Source organism: Notolepis coatsorum (assembly GCF_963971535.1).
Source record: "Notolepis coatsorum genome assembly, chromosome: 1".
NCBI lineage: Eukaryota > Metazoa > Chordata > Actinopteri > Aulopiformes > Paralepididae > Notolepis > Notolepis coatsorum.
In genome coordinates, this window is record NC_140165.1 from 236,629,840 (window position 1) to 236,652,625 (window position 22,786).

General features: G+C 48.5%; 1 protein-coding gene across 1 annotated transcript in view; it reads left to right on the forward strand.

The window, feature by feature from the left end:
• The window catches only part of LOC311224354 (spectrin beta chain, non-erythrocytic 4-like), a gene marked incomplete at both ends in the record, with an annotated part of 220,569 nt that extends 203,218 nt beyond the window's left edge, over positions 1 to 17,351 (forward strand). Inside the window, 6 exon segments of the mRNA XM_084309313.1 lie at positions 10,199 to 10,259; positions 10,484 to 10,761; positions 13,147 to 13,317; positions 16,318 to 16,360; positions 16,884 to 17,023; positions 17,207 to 17,351. Coding sequence (XP_084165439.1) covers positions 10,199 to 10,259; positions 10,484 to 10,761; positions 13,147 to 13,317; positions 16,318 to 16,360; positions 16,884 to 17,023; positions 17,207 to 17,351 — 838 coding nt within the window.
• Between the last annotated feature and the right edge of the window lie 5,435 nt (positions 17,352 to 22,786).

The following is a 22,786-nucleotide window of genomic DNA, read 5'->3' on the forward strand; positions in this document are numbered from 1 at the left end:
AGTCGATTAGAAATTTCAATTAGGGATGCCCCGATCGATCGGCCAGCGATCGGTATCGGCCGATATTCAGTATAAATATGAGATTGGTGAATTCCGATAATGCTTTATTTTCGCCGATCGTGAAAACGTTTAGTTTAATACATGAGGCATTGTCTAACGGTATCTAGCCGGCTAGCTACTGATAGCTCCTGATATCAACAAATGCTCCAGCAATAGTCTAGTAGTGCATGATACCTCCGTTAGCTCACGTTAGCTCATGTTAGCTCACTGTTCAAAACGAAATGTCCCATTAAACTAAATAGTTCACTGAGGCGTTGTCTTAACGTTATCTAGCCGGCTAGCAGTAGCTACAGATAGCTCCTGATATCAATGTCTTATAACATTGATTCGATGCGTATTCGAGCCCCGGCTTGCATCGCAGTCACGAAAGGGGTTAGCTGAGGGAGTAGGGTATATCTGCAGAGCCGCAGCCGCAGATATACCCTGCTGAGGGCATGCTGAATGTGATTTGACCAAAGCAGAGTATACACACAGACAGTGGAGATAGCGAGCATTTTGACTTGTTGCGTGGTGGCGATGTCTTGCAGATAATACAACTACAAGTATAATTGTAACTGAGGGGTACAATTCCCTGACTGTATTGTTAGATATGATACTTACTACCACTACCTCTTGTACTTTAGACTCTGGCCACCCAGTACTAGGTATAAATAATTATGATAAACACTCCCACCTGATGAAACGGATCCAACACAAATGTACCAAGTCGAAAGTCTGCGTTTAATAATAATACATAGCAAAAGGTATGTACAACGATCACTTAATTACATTTATGATTTGAAATAGTATGCACTTTTATGGCAAATGAGTATTCGTAGGTAGATCAATATCGAATGTCCAATCTCTGATTGCGCAGGAAGCAAATATACAACCTGGAATATTTAGGGAACAATAGCAATGATACTTGAATGATTATATAGCTGGATACACTAGGGGAAGGTTCCGACTGCTTGTAGGACAGCTGGAGGGGGGGGGGGTAGAGTCTGGCTGTATCCCGTCTGGCCGAGGGTATCCTGGGAGAGCCCACAGTCGTGCGACCCGGTGCCCAGCGATCCTCGATCCACAGATGAAAGCAGTTGGACTCTCTGTGGCCGGCGTCCTCCGGTCCACGATGGAGAGACGTGAGGCGACCTCGTCGTGTAGAGCGTCTTCTCACCTGTCGTCCTCTCCGGGGGGGGTATTTCCAACACACCGCAGTGTTGGCCTTTATCCATAGAATAATCAAAGTACTCAAAGCATAATCCAAGCCGGGGAAGGCTCGCCGTCGTCGGTAGAATAATCCAATATACAGGTCCACTCGCTCTTTGGCCTGGAGCTCCTCGGGTGCAGCTTCACGTGGGGTCAACCACCCTGGATAAGCGTCCAGCTGATGCCCGAAACGATGGGGGTGCTGCTTACTATAGAACTCTTACCGCACGAGGCACTATATATGAATAGACTATTATTAGCTTAATAGAATACGTCCAACTCGACGATATAGTGCCAAATATGACTATTCAAATATTAATATACACGATGTCTCAATGCCGATACTGGGCCGAATTGGCCTTACTGCCCACACGTGGTTCGCGGGGAGGCTTTTGCGTCTGTCACTCTGTTGGAGGGTAAGGAACTGGACTAAAAGGAAGCTCTACTTTAATAGCGCAGTATATATACGCACTATGAACAAATAGTACCATTAGTGGTGCGGTAGACATATTCCTACGCGGAACTAGGACTTGTCCATACATGTTGAGCGGTACGATTGAACCTGGTCTGAGGGGTATGGCGACCTGGCACCAAGGTCTCGTCCAATGGTAGAATGGAGACTATTATGGGATGTTCAGTAGACTAGAAGGGATATTCAATGCATATTGTACAAGGAATATACAAGGGATATCAGGGGATATACAAATACAATTAAATATATATATATAAATAAATATATATATTCGGTTTAATCTGATCCTTCAGAACAGCCGCCCCCTAATTGGTCCCAACCCAATTAGTTAAGCAGAGACAGATTAACCGCACTGTCTACCACTCAAGGGTTCGCTGTAAGGGTCAGTCAACTCACAAAGTCATAGGGTCATGGTCATCATCGATTGTGTCTGGGAGTCGGGGCAGTTCTATGAGCCTCGCCACAGGACGGGTGTAAATGCGCCCCTGGACGAGTACTTCAGCTGCTCGGACCTTGCCATCGGCACCGGTGATCACTTTGCTTACGCGGCCAGCCGGCCACATAGCTCTGGGTAGTGACTGGTCAATAATCATGACGACTGTTCCTTCCGTCAAATTGTCTCTCTCTTTTACCCACTTCTGGCGGGTCTGTAGAGACGGTAGGTAGTGCAGTAGGAAACTGCTCCAAAACTTGTCGGCTAATACTTGGCTGTACCTCCACATTCGTCGGCCGTTCGCTTCTTCAGGCCGGTACATTGTCTGGGGTAACGCGGGATCTAGCCGCCCCATCAGGAGGGTGTTGGGGGTGACTGGGTCGACATCTGCTACATCACTGGAGACGTAACCGAGGGGCTTTGAGTTCAATACTCCCTCAATCTCCGTGAGGACTGTCATTAGGACTTCTTCCGCCACAGTCTGGGCCCCAAGTACTGCGTACAGGGCTGTCTTTATAGAACGTACTTCTCGTTCCCAAGTTCCACCGAAGTGGGGTGCGTTTGGGGGGTTGAATTGGAAGTCAATCTGGGCTGGAGCGAGGTGGGTCTTAAGTTCTGGGCCCATAGCTTGGAAGCTCTCCCTCAGCTCTCTTTCTCCGCCTTTGAAGTTTGTCCCGTGATCGGACAATAATGTAGACGGTTTTCCTTTCCGTGATGTGAATCTTCGGAAGGCCATAAGGAATGAGTCTGCGCTCATGGTCGGAAGGAGCTCGATATGTATCGCTCTGGTGGTCATGCATTTGAATACAATACCCCACCGCTTCTCGGTGCCTCTTCCTTTCTTTATGTGCAGCGGGCCAAAACAGTCCATGCCTGTTGAGTGGAATGGCTTGTCGCCGAGTCGGAGGCGACATGGAGGTAGGTCAGCCATCCGTGGTATGCTGGGCTGCGCGCGCCACTTTCGGCAGTCTAGACAGGTTCGCTGGAAGCGTCGCACCGCCTCTCTTCCTTGAAGTATCCAGTAACGACGTCTGATTTCCGCGAAGACTCTCTCTGCTCCTGCGTGGTGTACATCCTCGTCGTATTTCTTTATAATCAGCTCTGTGACCTTGTGTCGGCTGTTCAATACGATCGGGTACTTAATGTCATCCGGTAAATTGGGGGCTCTCCGCAGGCGACCACCCACTCTGATGAGGGTATGTGTGTCACTCTCGGGGGCCAGATGAATCAATCTGCTGTCTGATGGGACGGGCTTTCCTCCCTGTAGACAGTCTAGTTCATCGGGGAACGAGTCTCTCTGGGCTCGTTGCAGTAGAAGCAGTTCTGCTTCCTCGTAGTCAGCTGCTGACATATCAGCGGGGGACTTAATCTCTGGGTGGTGCCGCAGGAATGTCCGTTGCTGCGCACTCTCTATGGTAATGCAATCGTCTATGTTGGGGTCTGCGGAGACAACAGTGCTCAATCCACAGAACATGGGTTTCTTATTCTCAGCCTCCTCGTCACTTGCTTCCCTCGGGGTGGGCGTGGGCCAATCTCCTTCCGGGAGCTTGAGGAATGCTGGTCCGTCACTGTAGATGTTATGACGGGTTAAGTCATCTAGGGACATTCCCCGGGTGATGACGTCAGCTGGGTTGTGTTTTGTATCAACATAGCGCCAGTTTGCTTCTCCGGTTAACTCTCCGGTTAACTCTTGAATCTCAGTGACTCTGACTCCCACGAAGACTTTGTATTTGCATGAATCCGATTTGATCCAGGCGAGTACTGTCGTGGAATCTGACCACAGGATTGTTCTATGCACCGGAATGGTGAGCTCACGTTGGATGAGCGTGGCTAGATGCGCTCCTGCGAGGGCTGCGCAGAGCTCTAGACGTGGGATAGACTGTTGCTTGCGTGGGGCTATTCTCGAGCGGGCGAGGATGAATGCTGTGTAGATCTCTCCCCCCTCTTCTTGGGCCCGCAAGTAGGCTACTGATCCGTAGGCGACCTCGGAGGCGTCACTGAAGACGTGTAAATCCATTTTACATGTCTCTGGCCTCACCGTGGGTGGGAAGTAGCTTCGGCGTATATTAACGCCTGGGAGTGAGTGGAGTTCCATCTCCCACTCTCTCCAGGTGGATGCAAGGTGTGCGGGAATGGGGTCGTCCCAGCCCTGGTCCTTGTCCCACAATGCTCGTACAATCATCTTTGCCCTGGTGGTGTACGGTAGTATACAGCCTAACGGGTCATATTGTCGGGCGAGTGTTCTGTACACACTCCGTCTGGTGGTCGGTATTGCCGTCGACCTTCCCTGCTCCGTGGTCAGGGGTTTGTGTCTATAGTGGAGCGAATCTGTTTTGAAGCGCCACACTAGTCCTAGTGTCATCTCTTGGGCTTCTCCTGGGATTGTGGCCATCCAGGTCTCGCTGCTCGCTGCCTTGTCCGCGGAGGAGAGGCTGCGCAGTACGTGCGGATCGCTGCTGGCCCACTGCCTGAGATCAAAGCCGCCTTTGATCAGAGAGGCGCGGAGTTTAAGTAGGAGAGCCTCGGCTTCTTCCTGGGTCGAAACGCTTTGTAGACAGATATCTACGTAGAAGCTGTTCTTCACACCTCTTCGTCCGCTGCTGGGTCCTCTGCGACATGTCTCTGTAGTGCAAATGTAGCACAGCATGGGCTGCATGTAGTTCCGAAAGGGAGGACCTCCCATTGGTAGATGGCTGGGTGCTCATCTCCTGGCCTCTCTCTCCATAGGAACCGCAACAGGGGCTTGTCCTCCTCTACTAATCTCACCTGCAGGAACATCCCTTTGATATCCCCGCTGATAGCCACCTTGTCCTGGCGGAAGCGGAGTAGTACGCCTAGTAGGGAGGGGCCGAGTGTAGGACCGGGCAATAGTTCTTTATTCAGATTTTGGGATCCGATCTGGTAGCTGCAGTTAAACACGATGCGGTCTTTGCCGTTGTGATGAACCTTGTGGTGGGGCACGTACCACGATTCAGTCGTCTGGTCGGCCTCTTTAATGTCAATCTTTGTGACGTGTCCCGCTGTGATGAGCTTCTCAATCTCAGCGCGGTATACACTTTCTTGGGCGGGGTCCTTGGCTAAGCGCCGCTCTGTGTTTAGTAGGTACCGCTCTGTGGCGTCTTTCTTTGCGTGAAAGGTAGGCATCCCTTCCCGCCGCAGGAGTGGCGTGGCGTATCTCAACACGCCGCTGACTGGGACTCTCTTTGTTCCCGTCTCGAGGAGGTTAATGGCGTAGATGTCATCTTTAGAGCGAATGTCTTTCTTTTCGTTCTTAAAGGGCATTTGTTCTAAGGTCCATAGCCTCTCTACATGCTGCAGGAGTGCGGTATCTCCCTCTGTGACTCGGGAGTGGAGACAGCTAGTGGCTGTGGTTCGGTTGAGAGATTTGGCGAGTGGGCCTTGGAGAGTCCATCCTAGGCGGGTCTCGACTGCTGCAGGACAGCCTCTGGGTCCGGTATGAACCCGGTCTATCGGGACAATGAGGTCTGCATGGTCGGAGCCTATCAACAGTGTCGGGGTAGCACCGTCTATGAGTGGGATCGGTAGCTTGCGTAGATGTACATATTTCTCCATCAGCTTGGCTACGGGGTATGTGTACCGCGAGAGTCCTATTTCTTGGCTGGTGAAAGCGTCTGTAATCCTGTACCGTCGCTCGGGCTGGCCGCTTGCTGCGATAGAGAATGAGACATTCTCGCCCTTTATCGTTTTCAAATCTCTTCTTATTGTCCGAATTGTCATTTGGTTTTCGCTCCCCCGCAGCCCTAGCTGGGCCGCAGCGGACGCGAGCAGAAGGGTCTTCTCTGACCCGTCATCAAGGACGGCGTAAGTGTCCATGACTTTATTCTGGTAGCTCAATGTCACACGGACTACCTTTAAGAGCACTCTGGCTCCGCTGCTGCTGGCGGGGTCGATGTGCATGACGCTTGCCTTGCTGCTTGATGGTGCGGGTGGAGGCCGCCGTCTGTTACTGTCGTGGAGTATGTCCAGATGGGCTCCATCGCACCGACTGCACTTTTTCTTTAAGCGGCATTCGGCTGCCATGTGTGATCGCGCACAGCGAAAACAGCGTCTGTTGGACTTTATCCATTGACTCGCTTCCTCCGCATTCATCTTGGGGAATGAGTCACATTGTGACAGCCAGTGTTCTTTCTCACAGTAGGGGCACACTATCTTCCACTTCTCCTTTCTTGAGGGGGTACTGTGGCTCCTACTGCTTGGCACTGACTCCGATTGGTGCATGACAGTCACCGATCTTCTTCCATCATTTAGTCTCCTGGTTCCTTCTCTGGAGCCAGGGGTGCTCCGTCCGAATGTATCTAGCCGTAAGCTGCTGACTTCTCTCGCCAGGAAGTCGGCTAGATCGAGGAGGTTCGGTTCGGGGCCATTAGGGTCTCGGTGGTCTCTCTGCCACCTAAAGCGCTCCTGTCGGGCGGGCGGTAGCTTCTCCAAGATCCTCTCTACATTTGAGTTGGCGTATAGTTCATGCCTACCCTTTTCCCTCTGCGCTCCCAGCATCCCTACTAGGGACTGCACTCTGATGGACAGGTCGTCCAGTGCTCGATTGTCTGTTGCTGGGGGTAGGCGGTCGATGTGCCTGATCTCCTGGATCACGTAATCCCATATACGTCCATATCTCTGGTCCAACGCTACCAGCGCTGCGGTGTATGGGGTCGTGGAAGTGGCGTAGGCGAGCGCTATGTTGTGCGCGCGGGGTACCTTTAAATGCTTCAGTAGTATCGCGTATTTATGGCGTTCATCAATGACATCCACCAACATTGTCTCCAGACACATGCGGAGCTCCGTATACTGGGCCCGGTTCTCCTGGGTGAAGTCTGGTACCATAGGTGTGCCAATGTATGACGCGGATTGTTGATACATCGGCGAGCGTTGGGGGAGAGGCCTCCTAGGCGAGTCTCCTCCTGCTCCTTGGCGTGGGCTGGTACCGGCTGTGTACCATGGCCCGCTGGTCCAGGTGCTGTTCCTCGGTGCGGGTCGTGCGTCGTGCTCACCCGTGAATAGCGTCGGGGGTCTGTAGCGCAGCTCCGCGGGGGTATAGCCTGGGCTGTACTGGACCTCCTGGTCCGGTAGAGTACTGTGCTGTCGTCGGGCGTGGTTCTCCTCCTCTTCCTCTTCGTCTTCCGTTAGGTCATCCAGGGCTTGTCGTCTCTGATTTAGCCTCTCCGCAGTGTATGCTGCTCCTTCCCGGTGGCTGGGTCTCGCTTGGACCGGTTGGGGAAGGGGGTCTGCGGGGGGTATAAACCTCGTCTGTTGGTCAAGTTCAGGGTCGCTTACTCGGCTAGGGGATGCCGCCCTGGAGTGATGTCTAGACGAGTTCCTGGAGCCTCTGGTGGAGGGAGGGGGTGTTGTCCTTCTGATCAGCTGTTCTATTAGTTGCGCTTGTGCTCTGTCGCGCTCGGCTTCGCGCTTGGTGAGATCCGATTCTCTCTGGGCACCGGTGGCGGCGCGCTGGGCGTCGGCCCGGTCTCTTGCCATATTCTCTTCCATCTGAATGCGTCTTATTTCCAGGCGTATGTGCTCTTCTTCGCTCCGTTGCTGTATCTGCAATCGATCGCGTTCACCCTGGAGTCTATCGCGTTCAGTAGAGGCTTTCAGGCTGACGAGGAATGCCTGCTGTAGTGTCCTCTCTGCCTCGCTGGGAGAAGACGGTTGTATAGGGGAGCCGTCCCTTGGGGTACTCCGTGCGGAGTCTTGGAGCTCTATCTCCACGGTGCTCTCCTCATCTTCTTCCGTGCCGAGTTCTCTCTCGGTAGTGTTGTCTTCCTCCCGGGACTCGTCGGGGACTACTTCTTCGGTATTGGCGGGGTGTAAAGTCATGTCTGGTTCCCCCTGGTCCCCACCGTGAGCTGGGTCAGTTACGTTAGAACCCATAGGGGCCTCTATGGTCGGGGTAGCCTGGTCGTTAGGGTTAGACATAATTTTACTTTCTAGTTTTACCGCGTTTACTGTTGGTAGAAGACTAGGTTGTTGACTGACAGCGTAAGCCTCTAGGTACTGAGGGAGCTGTCGTTTGCGCCGCGGGCGTTGTTGGTTAGGAGGATCGTTTCGTGGAGTGTTCATCATAGGCCATTTTAATATTAATAACACTATATTAATATTACACTGATTACCCTCCGGCTCGAAGGACCAATTGTAACTGAGGGGTACAATTCCCTGACTGTATTGTTAGATATGATACTTACTACCACTACCTCTTGTACTTTAGACTCTGGCCACCCAGTACTAGGTATAAATAATTATGATAAACACTCCCACCTGATGAAACGGATCCAACACAAATGTACCAAGTCGAAAGTCTGCGTTTAATAATAATACATAGCAAAAGGTATGTACAACGATCACTTAATTACATTTATGATTTGAAATAGTATGCACTTTTATGGCAAATGAGTATTCGTAGGTAGATCAATATCGAATGTCCAATCTCTGATTGCGCAGGAAGCAAATATACAACCTGGAATATTTAGGGAACAATAGCAATGATACTTGAATGATTATATAGCTGGATACACTAGGGGAAGGTTCCGACTGCTTGTAGGACAGCTGGAGGGGGGGGGGTAGAGTCTGGCTGTATCCCGTCTGGCCGAGGGTATCCTGGGAGAGCCCACAGTCGTGCGACCCGGTGCCCAGCGATCCTCGATCCACAGATGAAAGCAGTTGGACTCTCTGTGGCCGGCGTCCTCCGGTCCACGATGGAGAGACGTGAGGCGACCTCGTCGTGTAGAGCGTCTTCTCACCTGTCGTCCTCTCCGGGGGGGGTATTTCCAACACACCGCAGTGTTGGCCTTTATCCATAGAATAATCAAAGTACTCAAAGCATAATCCAAGCCGGGGAAGGCTCGCCGTCGTCGGTAGAATAATCCAATATACAGGTCCACTCGCTCTTTGGCCTGGAGCTCCTCGGGTGCAGCTTCACGTGGGGTCAACCACCCTGGATAAGCGTCCAGCTGATGCCCGAAACGATGGGGGTGCTGCTTACTATAGAACTCTTACCGCACGAGGCACTATATATGAATAGACTATTATTAGCTTAATAGAATACGTCCAACTCGACGATATAGTGCCAAATATGACTATTCAAATATTAATATACACGATGTCTCAATGCCGATACTGGGCCGAATTGGCCTTACTGCCCACACGTGGTTTGCGGGGAGGCTTTTGCGTCTGTCACTCTGTTGGAGGGTAAGGAACTGGACTAAAAGGAAGCTCTACTTTAATAGCGCAGTATATATACGCACTATGAACAAATAGTACCATTAGTGGTGCGGTAGACATATTCCTACGCGGAACTAGGACTTGTCCATACATGTTGAGCGGTACGATTGAACCTGGTCTGAGGGGTATGGCGACCTGGCACCAAGGTCTCGTCCAATGGTAGAATGGAGACTATTATGGGATGTTCAGTAGACTAGAAGGGATATTCAATGCATATTGTACAAGGAATATACAAGAGATATCAGGGGATATACAAATACAATTAAATATATATATATAAATAAATATATATATTCGGTTTAATCTGATCCTTCAGAACAATAATTATATAATATATATATTTTATAAAAAAAATAAAAAATAGATTTTTTTTTTCTTTCTATAAAACCAAAAACGATCTGTATCGGTATCGGCCGATATGGCTCAAGACGATCGGTGATCGGTATCGGTGGCAAAAAACGTGATCGGGGCATCCCTAATTTCAATATAGAATATTCGTTGACAGCCCTACAAGTACAATTAGTTACTGCACACTACATCACCCCTGAGTGGAACATGGAAAGCCAAACTTTCCCCCACTGTACCGAAAACCCGTACTGAACCGTGACTTCAAAACCGAGGTACGTACCGAACCGTGGTTTTTGTGTACCGTTACACCCCTAGTGTTCACATCTTCCAATACGTGAAGGCGTTGAATGAAATGGACTCTCCAATGTTCTGATGTTTTGAGCAATAGCACTGTATTACGTATAGGTTGTGATTGTGGTTTGTCGTGATAGGAACTGAAGATCTTGTGTGTTTGTCTGCAGAGAGAAGCGAACCACCCTGGCAGACATAGTGGAACAGCTGCAGGAGAGAGAGGCAGCGCAGGTCTGGAGAACACTTTTCTTCTTCATAACATGATGTACTTTATGAACCTTTTTTCCTGTGGTCAACTAGTACTTTATTTACGTTTTTTGATGAGACCGTGTTGGGATAACATAGTTACATACTGACTGATCTTCTCCAGGACTGTTAGGAGAATGTTTGAGTTGTTATTACGAACATGTTGTCACTCACTGTCGTCTCCCCCCTCACACCACCCACTCCCCCAGGCCCGCGGCGAGGTCCCCCAAAAAGTCCCCAACGGTGTCTCCGAAAAGTCTGCAGGCCGTCCCGACAGGCCTCGAGCCAGAGACAGACCCAAACCCCGGCGCCGGCCGCGACCGAAAGAGGCCGGCGAGGCCTCCACGACCACGCGCCGGTCCCGGTCCGCTCCGGCCCAGAGCAGCAGCCCCCCGGCGGTACCGCAGCCCCCCTCGCACACCGCCCACCACGAGGGCTTCCTCTTCCGCAAGCTGGACATCGAGACCCTGAAGAAGAGCGCCAACAGGTGGGCATTCAGGGTCATCAACAGCCGGTCCGGTCCTCTTGGGACGCAGGGGGTTATGGAGCTAAGAGCGGGGGACACCGACGGCTCCAGCTTCAGACCTGGGTGGTTATGATTATGCATAGTGAGGATTTTCATTTGTATTATGTGAGGGAAAATATCACTGTGCAGTCATTGTACCGTAAAGGTATTCTCTGTAAGATATTTGATCTTTTGGAATGAGGACCGTGTAGACTCAACTACGACGGTTGAGTCTATCATTACGGGCCCATCGGAGTGAGGACTATGTAGACGCAACCGTGAAATGACGTGCCTTTTTACACATGGTTGAGTCTACACAGTCCCCATCCCAAAATCGTACAGAGTATGCCCTTTAATGGCCTGTTTCTTATGACGTCACTGTCCCCTCCTCTCTTCTCCTACTCCAACTACAGTAGATAGCAGGGGCATGATCTTAGCATGCTCAGCTAACAAGCTAACACATCCAGCTGACTAACCTGTTGAGATGAGGTGCATGACTGGCGCTGGCTCAAATGACATACACGTCACGTGATGTTTCTACCAGTCCCCTATTGGTTTCCCTAGAGAGCCTGTGTTAACGATGTAGCCAATCATTAGCTCAGCATTAAACCCTCATTGCTGACGTTATGTTTCTATTAGCTGTGTTACACATAGACAGGGATTGACTGGTCTAAAACAAATTCTATCTGGCTTTATTATGGCTTCAGGAGATATTCTTAAATTATGCCCATATCTGGCTGGAGCTTCCGATTATTCTCGTCTCTTCTCTGATCGATAGGATCAGAATGTGTCAACAGTTAAATGATATGACCCTGCAACCAGCAGACATCCCACTGCTTGCAACAGCAACATGCATGATGCCTCTTTATCCAACACCAGCCCACGGCATAGAAGAGGTGGTTGGCTGGCTGGCTGACTGACTAACCTGTTGGCTGGCTGGCTGGCTGACTGACTAACCTGTTGGCTGGCTGGCTGACTGACTAACCTGTTGGCTGGCTGGCTGACTGACTAACCTGTTGGCTGGCTGGCTGACTGACTAACCTGTTGGCTGGCTGGCTGACTGACTAACCTGTTGGCTGGCTGGCTGGCTGACTGACTAACCTGTTGGCTGGCTGGCTGACTGACTAACCTGTTGGCTGGCTGGCTGGCTGACTGACTAACCTGTTGGCTGGCTGGCTGACTGACTAACCTGTTGGCTGGCTGGCTGGCTGACTGACTAACCTGTTGGCTGGCTGGCTGACTGACTAACCTGTTGGCTGGCTGGCTGGCTGACTAACCTGTTGGCTGGCTGGCTGACTGACTAACCTGTTGGCTGGCTGGATGCCAGGTGAAGGACCAGGGTAGGCGATGCGGTTGGCGGTGTGCCCTGCCTATCCAACTACTGCTTTGTCCATACATCAGGAACACGTCACACACACACACACGCACACACACACAAAAAACAAACAAACAAACACACACACACACAGTATCTGCGGGACATGCAGCCCTGGCTTCCTCAGTTGGCACAGATGACCACACATCCCCCTGCTTCCTCGAGAGAGACGCCCGTTTAGAGGTCAGAGCATCTGAACGGCCTAGTCTCTCCCCGCACTGCCCCCTAGAGGCTCGGCTGACCACGCACCGCTAAAGGCTCATCCCTCCCGCCTCTGGATGAGTTCGCACTCTCGCCCACTCAAGCCATTGGATGAATGTTCCGTATGTACATGCCCCGTTATGTACATGCCAAGGTAAAGCATTTTCTGAATGGCTTTTATCTCGATGAGTTTGAATCTTCGAAGATCCTCCCCGTGATCCCTTGTATCGTCTCCGCTCGTCTCCTCTCGCTGGGGGAGAGGACGTGAGGAGGGGCGGAACCTCAGGCCTTCTCCTCCAATCAGAGTCGAGGACGAGGTGACGAGACAGGATACGAGTCTGCGAGGATCGAGATTCAACCTGTGTCCGTTACGTAGCTACACCACGGAGAAGCATGAGCAGCGTGTTTGGTCTTTTACTGCCGTGTTAAGCTGCCAAAATGCCCTTTAACCAAACTCCTCTGTCTCCTCTCTCCTCTCTCCTCCCTCCTGGTGGGCTGCTCCTCTTCCCCTCTCCACCAAGGTAAGTCATGAGTATGCCCTCCCTCTGTGCCCCACCCTTCCTCCCCATCCCTGCAACCTCCCTCCCGTCTGTACGTCCGCCTGTCCGTCTTGTGTTTGGTTGGCAGTGTGTGTCCTCCTCTCTTGGTCCTGTCCGCCCGGTCCATCCCGCCTGCCCCGGGTCCGGTCAGGTGAGTGATGTGTTAAGTTAGAGACTAGCTGGGTGGCTCGTTCTGATTCCCCTTGTCCCCACCCCCTGCCCCCCCCACCCCCTCCTCCTCCCACACCACAGCAGGTCATGGGTCAACCTGTACTGTGTGCTGAACAAAGGCGAGTTGGGCTTCTATAAGGACGCTAAGAACACCAACACGTCCTACAACAATGAGCCGCTGCTCAACCTCGCCCACTGCAACTGTGACGTCACCAACGGCTACAAGAAGAAGAAGAACGTCTTCACGCTCAAGTGAGGAACCTGTCCGGTTTCAAATCGCGTCTGCGCGCGTCGACAAGCAGGTTTTCGCTCCGAAACCCCCGCCCCCCGTGGTTTTCATTGGCTTACGTGTCGTGACACCCGGTCTCACAGCTAACGTTGCTGCCCTGGTAGCTACGTTATCCCTATAGGCATGTAACAGTATGAAATAGGATATCAGTAATTCAAAATATGAAAACATTCCCAACGATATTTCAGTAGGCTAATAATAGGGACTTTCATTCTTCATTTTCATATTTGTGCCTGTTTTACAAGGAACTTATAAAAGTTTCATAATCCTTTCTGTCTCTGTCAGGGGACCCTGTCAGTAGCACTGATAATGGGAGCTAACGTTACTCTAGTAGCTAGTTAGCTATTTTAATAAACATTCTGTCTGATTATTATTCACTGATTTCCATCCGTAGAGGACTAGTGACGATAAGGTTGGCTAAGCATAACATTAGCTTCTAGCTAACAGCTTGATGCTGACGAACAGTAGAAAGACAGAAACCAGTGTAGAGAGCGCTTCAGCCAATCACAGCACGATATCGGAGGCCATGGAAGTTCGTCACGCTATGGGGCAGAGTTTGGAGTTAAATTAGCTTGGCAATCGCGTGGACATGTTTAAAATATAGTACAACGATAAAGGGGAATACTGCCAATTTTGAACATTTAAACATGTATTTTACTTATCTTCGGTGTGTACTACGATGCTGGCTACTAACTGGTTTATTAATCTTGCTACTAACTGGTTTATTGCGTTTATTCATCTAGCTACTAACTGGGGGAGACTGAAAAATCACAGATAAAGGAATATAGCAAGGACAATCCATTACAATTTCTGTTAAGCTGTCCTATTTTCAGAAATGTCGCCTAAAGGTACATGCCCAAGTAAATGGAAGATTGCTCCACTTCTACAAGGTCAATTTGCATGTTCTTGGTATCTAAGAACATCTAGGGACATGGGGGTATGTATTCCCAGTGTCAGTAATATTGTGGCTGTTACTAGCCTTGAGTAAATTGTGATGAAACAAAGGAGAATATAAATTATGAAATTATTTTGCATCTTTGCCAGTGAATAACACCATGTTACAATTGTGCAACCACCGCGCTCGCTCACTGAGCTTGTTCACCACCTTCTTGAGATCAAGTGTACAAAGAATCTAAGCAAATGAATAAAGGGAAGATGATTCAACAGAAGGATTTGTAGATACAGTAATACATTATAATCCATTTTAATTATAAATTCATATTTGACCTTGAACTTGACCTTGACCTTATTATGGCCAAATCATACATTATGGATAGGGAAAAAGCTCCTCTTTCCAATGGCAGTGTTAAATCTGGATTTAGTCATTTCCTCACGGTTTTCCGATAAAAGAGATATAATTAGCATTTTTCCGATAAATTCTTATTTTCGGTAAATCTTAAAAACATCAGTAAAAATGGAAATATACAATTTGACTGTTTTGATAGGGTTAAGGTCTTTACTCTTGGCTACATTTGAAAAAGAAACACAGGATTAACCTCTTAACATCCAACGGCCCATTCGCGACGCGCCACTTTGCCGACCTCTAGCGGCTCGGTTGTGCATTTCCTTTATACAGTATATATATGGGATTAAAGCCATATTTGTTGCCTGTCGATTGCCGTTTCAGGCGACAAAATCCGTTCAGCGGTTCTCGGGTGACATGCCAATATGTGAGGCGTGCGCCAAAGTACACGGCAGAGTCAGATTACTACCCCGACTCCCGGGGCTCTAGCTCTGTCAATCATTTGGCGATCTTGAAAATGTTTGGACAGGGTTGTAGCCAATGAGGGTGGCTTTCCAATGATTCCCCACGTGGGGATCTAATATGGTCTCTATTGATAGATTTATGATAAAAACAGCTTAGGGATATTAAAGGGGACATGCATTGCTATTCCTTGCAATTCCTGTGAGTCTATGGAACACATCTGTAAGGTATTTTTTTTATTTTTATTCATTGTTTTATATTTCTAATCAAGTACTCAAAAGCATCATTTTTCTCCCTTTGGAATTCAGGCTGTTATTGGATGGGCTCCGCCCATAAGCGCTTTGAGTGACAGTCACCCACACAGTCTGCGACTGGCACAGAGAGAGATAGAGAGAGATTGAGGGGGAGACTAATTAATTTCGCCGCGGGGGGGCATAATCCCACGGGACAATGCATTGGTAACTTGTTTCAAATGACAATATATACCTCTGTGATTATTATTGCACAGATCGGAATACGGGCGTGCGCGTGGGAGCATGCGCAAAGATATTTTGACAGTGATAAGCTAGTGCTCCCGACTGCGAGGGAGAGAGAGATAGAGGGAGAGAGGGAGAGAGAGAGATAGAGAGAGAGAGAGAGAGAGAGAGAGAGAGAGAGAGAGAGAGAGAGAGAGAGAGAGAGAGAGAGAGAGAGAGAGAGAGGACACACGGAGCATTTACACACAACCTGTGTAAATGCTCTGTGTGTGTGAGAGAAGACCCATCCCCGCGGCGCACGCACACACATTTTTACACACACTCCTGCGCGCGGTCTCTCTCTCTCCCTCTCTCTCTCTGTCTATCTATCTCTCTCTCTCTCCCTCTCGCTCGCTCGTTCTCTGCCTCTCTGTCAAAACCCATTTGAGGAAGTGTCGGGTTACACTATGCGCTACAACCATAGAGGGGGCGTTACTGCAAATCAGTACCTTATTCACGTCAGCAATACCATAAAATCAGAACGGCTTAGTTGAGTGAGGGAAGATCTCGTGAACTCGAGACTATACTGAGTCAATATGATAATTAACGACACAGACCACATTGATATAATCCCCCATTGCTAGGAAACAATGCTAAACACTGGAAAAGGCCATTTATAATGCATGGGACCTTTAAGATATATTTAGCTATAGACCGTTCCATGTGTCTGAAAGAATCTACTTCATGCCTTTTGCCACTTTAACGTTATTCATGCTTAACTTCTTTCCATTAAATCAATGCAGAACGAAAGATGGCAGCGAGTTCCTGTTCCATGCAAAAGATGAGGTGAGCAGTGTTTTATTCATCAAAATCACCCGAATATATTTTTTCTCATTCAGTTCTCCATTTGTCTCTTTGGCTACATTCAGACTACAGACGAAAGTGGCCCAAATCTGATTTCTTTGCTCATGTGTGACTCAGAACAACAGCACAAATCACATGGAATATGATCTTTTCAATTCTGATTCAATTCTGATCTGGTCTGATCTTTTGCAATGCAACCTCAGTCTGAACAGTCATTTGACTTTCATGCCACTTTTACGTTACTCTAGATTGACATTTGTCACAATCTTCTGTATTGTTCAGTTGTGCATGCGGGTCAGTTCAGGAGCGTGGCCAGTTCACACTGGAATCTGATCTTGGCCACATTTTTCTTTTATTGTGTGAACAGCCAAACAAAACAAAGAAATCTGATCTGAGCAATGAATCAGAATTGAGCACTAAGGCCTGCTGTGTGAACGTGGCCTTTGTCCCTCTGAGTGGCTTGTTTCAAGTTCGCTCCGTCTGACCCTGTGTTCTTCCTCACCAGGACGATCTCAAAGCGTGGGTCACCAACATCACCACCAGTATTCAGGAGTACGATGATATTGCCAAATGGGGCCAGCCTCAGCCGACTACCTCATCCACCGACGAAGGGACGCGCCAAGACGGCAGCAAGGCAGACAACCGGTCAGAGCGCGACGGCAGCAAGGCGGACAACCGGTCGGAGCGCGACGGCAGCAAGGCGGACAACCGGTCGGAACGTGATGGCAGCAAGGCAGACAACCGGTCGGAGCGCGACGGCAGCAAGGCGGACAACCGGTCGGAGCGCGACGGCAGCAAGGCGGACAACCGGTCGGAGCGCGACGGCAGCAAGGCGGACAACCGGTCGGAGCGAGGTGGCGAGCGTTCGGACCGCGGCGAGCGAGCAGAGAGGGAGAAGGAGAGGGCGGAGAAGTCAGACAAGGGGGAGAAGTCGGACACCAAGCGGTCAGAAAAATCCAGTAAGAAGAAGTGAGCCGGTTAGAGGAGTTGGCATATGAACTCCTGAGGAACGGAGCACAGGGGCGAACCGACCCTCACCCCTCCTCCCTCCCTCCCTTCCTCCCTCCCTCTCTCTCTGTCTCTCTCTCTCTCTCAATTCCAACACTGTCTTCAAATCAGTTGTGTTTGGAATGAAAACTACACTACGGCTCGCTAACGTGGCCGACGTGACGGATTCAGAGCAAGAAGCGTCTTTCTCTTCCTCTCTGCTGCTCTGGAGACACGGACAGCCACTTACACTCTTGCCTATGCCCCCTGGTGGCCATTTTGGTAAATTACAGAGAGAGGTCCTGCTAAAGCTAGGCTAGCGTTGTTCACGAGAGGGAGACGGACACGCGACATGGTAACTTGAAAGGCTGTTAATGATTGCCGGTAGTATGAAAACGTAGCTCATACCGTTTCACGTTTGTTTTTTCTATGAGATGAGCTGTAAATCTGTATGTATTTCCTGTCTGTCTGTCCTATCTATCTCTCTGTCTGTCCGTCTCCTAAAGTCAAGACGTCCCCACACTATGTCTTATTATCCCTCGAAACGAAAGAGAATGAAATTATGCCAAAATGTTTTCACACAAACTTGGATAAATGTTCTTTTTTTTTTCTGTCAACGTCGTTTTTCCAAATGGTTAACTCAGTCTGGTCGTCTCAAGAGTGTGGGGCATCGGGCCGTGTGATATTTGCGGCGATTCCGCTGATTTCTTTAACCGCCGAGACGCCATCGTCACCGTGTAACATCTAGCCTTGACGCGGACGAATCACTGCTAAGCAGCCACTGCACTGATTATATTGACGTAAAGGATTAACAATAGAGGAAAACAGGGGACCTGAAGAAAAGAGTTACCTAAGTTACAGACATACACTAGCGACTAGCGTATAACCTGTAACTCCAGAGAAGTGAGAGGAGAGGAGGACAGAAGGCGTAGCCTGTATCCAGCCACACTCAGCTTCTTCTGGCCATCGGACGAGCAGGTGGTCATGGGGTAGATGGAATAGGACAGGGGGGACAAACAGACCTAGCCTGACCCTCTACGCAGAATAGACTCTCCTCGTTCCCTCTCTTCTCACCTCCCATTAAGGTCAGAGATTGATACGAGATCCAGTTTTCTCATAACTCGTGAAGCATTTTAAAGAACCGGTTCACTGGTCAGATTACGAGTGGAGTTGAATCATGACGATCCGAGAGGTGAACTGGAGTTAGAGCCTGGAGTTAGAGCCTGGAGTTAGATCCTGTTCCAAGGTGGTTTTATGAAGACTCTGGCTCCCCATGCGTTAAGACAGACCTCCTCCATTATCCTAGAGCGTCAGATAAAGGGAGGATATTGATAATCCCAAATCATCATCCCCCGAATCAATCCCAAAACATTCTCCCTACAGAAATCAGTCGCAGTCTTTTTATACGTTATTAAAGAATGTTGAAGGGTGTGTGTGTGTGTGCGTGTGTGTGTGTGTCTGTGTGTATGTATGTGTGCGTGTGCGTGTGTGTGTGTGTGTGTGTGTGTGTGTGTGTGTGTGTGTGTGTGTGTGTGTGTGTGTGTGTGTGTGTGTGCGTGTTGTGTGTGTGTGTGTGTGTGTGTATGTATCCTGCTGCTCGCTGCTCCCAGGGTCTCCATAGCTCTCAGGTTATTTATGTTAGTATGTTCCTACCGTGTGCTTAGCATGTTTGTCCCCCTCAGTTCCCACCTCAGTCTTCCAGTCATGGCAGATTCACACAGGCCTCTACGACACACACACACACACACACACACACACACACACACACACACACACACACACACACACACACACACACACACACACACACACACGCATATGCATGCATGCTCACACAAACACGCACACAAGGTGAAAAAGATTACACAGTATATCCATGTAACAGAGTGTAAAAACTGTCCAGGTCAACATCCCATACATGTAAAATAGACAGATATGAATGAAGTGAGTGAATGGATGAATGAATGAATAAATGAATGGATTTATGAAATAGGGAATCTTGTGGCTCATTTGATCCATATATGGTTGACATATAGATCAAGAGAGGGTTCGTATGAATGTGAGCCATGGGATTGCATGTCTTGCTTGAAAAAAGAAAAAATAAGTCACTCATCAGAACTAAGCGTGTCCTTGCAGCCCGTCACCTCCTCCGCCTTCCCTTCCTGTATAGCGACCTGTGTGTCAATCACAGCATCAAAGCCATATTTATACTGTATGGGGACAGGAAGTGGAGAAATCCTTAGCACAGTGGAGTTGACCTATCTTAAACCCCGCCCTCTTCTCTTGATCCTCCAATCACAACCGTTGCTTCCCCCTTTGGGGGGAACGGGAGCTGTAATTGGAGGATCAAGGAAAGAGGGCGGGGTTTGAGATAGGTCAGTTGTTTTTAGGGGAGTGAGAAGAGAGATTGCGAACAGACATAGATAGTATTTGAATTATTATTATAATAATTCTTTTTCAAATATGAAGGAATCCTTTTTAAATATGTTTTAATGTTTGCTGGAGTCAGGTTGGAGAAACCAAATGAATAATGGACACTATTCCATCCACTGTATTGTGCCAGGCAAACTTAGTCTATCACAGAAACATGGATGTGTCCGGATTTTCAATTCTGTTACAATCTAACAGGTCTGTTTCCTAACGATCAAATGGTGCAACTATCATAATATAAAAGAAAACAGATTCCTGACTACAGTAGCTTTTTTTCTACCTTGGTTTTCGTATTTGGACACATGTTATGCATCTATACTAGGCGTGAAATGCCAAATCAATGCAATCCATTACATGCATGTTGGACAGAACCAAGCGAGACTTGAAAAGAGGTTATTCTTTGCTTAACTCATGTGTAAAAAATGTGAAATCATGCCACGGCCAACGTCTACGAGGACGCAAAGTATGGAAAGCCAAAAGGGTCATTCCATAGCAAAGACCTCCGTGGGACCGTGACGACACGACGGAGGCGTAAAAAGGAACGACGCGACTGTGTGGAGGTCGTGAACAACTTTATGCACTCGTTTTCCGATCCGCTCTCCCGTCGCAAAAATATTAAACAAAAAAACTGACCGAGCGCCGGCGTTGTTTCACCGTGCAGCGTAGACGCTACTACCTACACTGTACAGGTCTGTACCGCTACTGCTGCTGCTGCTCGACTCTGCTCTGCACACATCAGCCACAGTATGTCAGCCCACAGACAAAAGCATCAATAAAAAGATCTTTTGGTTTCACACCGACGTATGTACAGTTCTTGTTTCTCATTTTTAAATGAATGTAGATCTGTTTTTTTGCCTCATATATATATATGTGATATGTTGCATTTCGTATGCCAGTATCACAACTCTGAATAGTATGCAGTATTATTGATTCAGATTTATTGCATATGGCTTGCAGAGATGTTTGGGAATCAATGTCGTTGATGATGAGGCCGATGATGATAATGATGATGATGATGATGAGACTTTATGCAACTCTTCCTTTGCACTAGGATACTGGCCCTTTGCAGAAGGTTCCGGTCTGTGTGGTCAGTGCTGTTGGGGATCCTTCAGTGGGACGTAGGTTCTAGACGAGACTACTGCCGGACTAGGCCGGGGGGGTGGGGGGGGGGGGGGTGGGGTGAAGATCCTCTCCTTCTGGAACTATTTGCCTGTTGTTGTTGTTGTTGTTGTTTTTATTGGGTCCAAGAAGACGTACAGTGCTTCTTTTATACCGATGTTATTAGGAAGCAGTGAAAAAAAGCCATAACCGGTCGGCTTCATGGCGTTTGTTTATCTCTGCTACTTATTCCAGTGTCCACTGTGTTGGAATAAAAACTAAAACGGACAAAAGTCTGAACGAGACTTGCAACAGAAATAATTTTTAGCTCAGAGAGAGAGAGAGAGAGAGAGAGCGAGGACATGATCAGCCGAATGTTTAATTTAGAATAATAATAATCATAATCATAAATGCTTTCACATCCGCATTAATGTCTGTGTCTCAGAGGACAGTCTGAGCGGGTGAACCTACACCTACCAGGTTATAATAAAAGGGAAGTTCACCCTAAAAGGGAATTTATCATTGAAGATGTTCGTGTACCAAATGTACCAATCCGTATGTTATTCCTATGATCTGGAACTTTCAAATCAATGAATTAAGACTCCAGAGATATTTTTAATAGCTGTTCCACGTTGTCGATGAACGGAAGGCTAAGGCTTTGTCCACACATACATCTTTTATTTTTATTTTTTTTTATTTTTTTTATGGTACCACTAACAGTTCTGATTCAAATGTAAAGTTTTTATTAAAGAAAATGGATATGCTCACAAAATCATCCTGTAAATGAATCACAGGGGCTGTGGTCATTCTGGAGTTGTCTGGCGTGCGACTCCAGGGTATGTACAGTATACATACTGTAATATATACTGCGACTTACAAATTCACAATTTGTAAAAGTCGCTTTGGATAAAAGCGTTCACTAAATGTAAATATATATATACGGTCACAGCGTCCAAACAGTTGGTCTTCTGTTCGCCGTTATTGACCATATTCACAGCCACCTGTGGGAACAGAGTGGAAGGGAATCTCAACCTGAGCGTGATGTGAGAGAAAAATGGCCACCGTGTGAATATACGGTCAATCGAAGCGGCTCCGGAGAGTGACGTCGGCTCGGCGGTATATTCCCGCTCAAATCCAGACTGCAGATGTCCGGGATCGTACATATAACGCGTGTTCAATTATCTTTCAGGGAGGATTTATCATTTGAACACAGAGAAAGCACAATATTTTTATATCCAGTTACCATTTGGTCTGGTGAACATTCACAGAGGTCTCTGTATGTCTTTCCTCCCGCGCGGCTTTAAGTGGAACCGTACAGGACTATTACTCTCAGCATGGTTCAGTTAGCTTGCACTAAATAAGGGGCTTCACTCGAAAATACATGTTTTGTTCAAATGTAGAATGAATAGATAGATATCCCAAGCACTCTATGCATTTATACATTAAATACCACCGCAGCATAACCTACTCTAGACCTTAAAGCACATTTATCATAAATCAGCCACCACTTCATGTGTTTATCATTGTCTCCCATTAGCTGTCTATTTTATATTACTATTGACTCTTGTGTTTTACCATCATCGCTGATCTCTGTCCAGGACCCTACAGCACCACTGTCTGTCTGCCTGTCCTCCGCTTCTGTGGTCTGTCTGTCTGTCTGTCTGTCCGTCTGTCTGTCTGTCTGTCTGTCTGTCTGTCTGTCTGTCCGTCTGTCTGTCTGTCTGTCTGTCTGTCTGTCTGTCTGTCTGTCTGTCTGTCTGTCTGTCTGTCTGTCTGTCTGTCTGTCCGTCCGTCTGTCTGTCTGTCTGTCTGTCCGTCCGTCTGTCTGTCTGTCTGTCTGTCTGTCTGTCCGTCTGTCCGTCTGTCTGTCTGTCTGTCTGTCTGTCTGTCTGT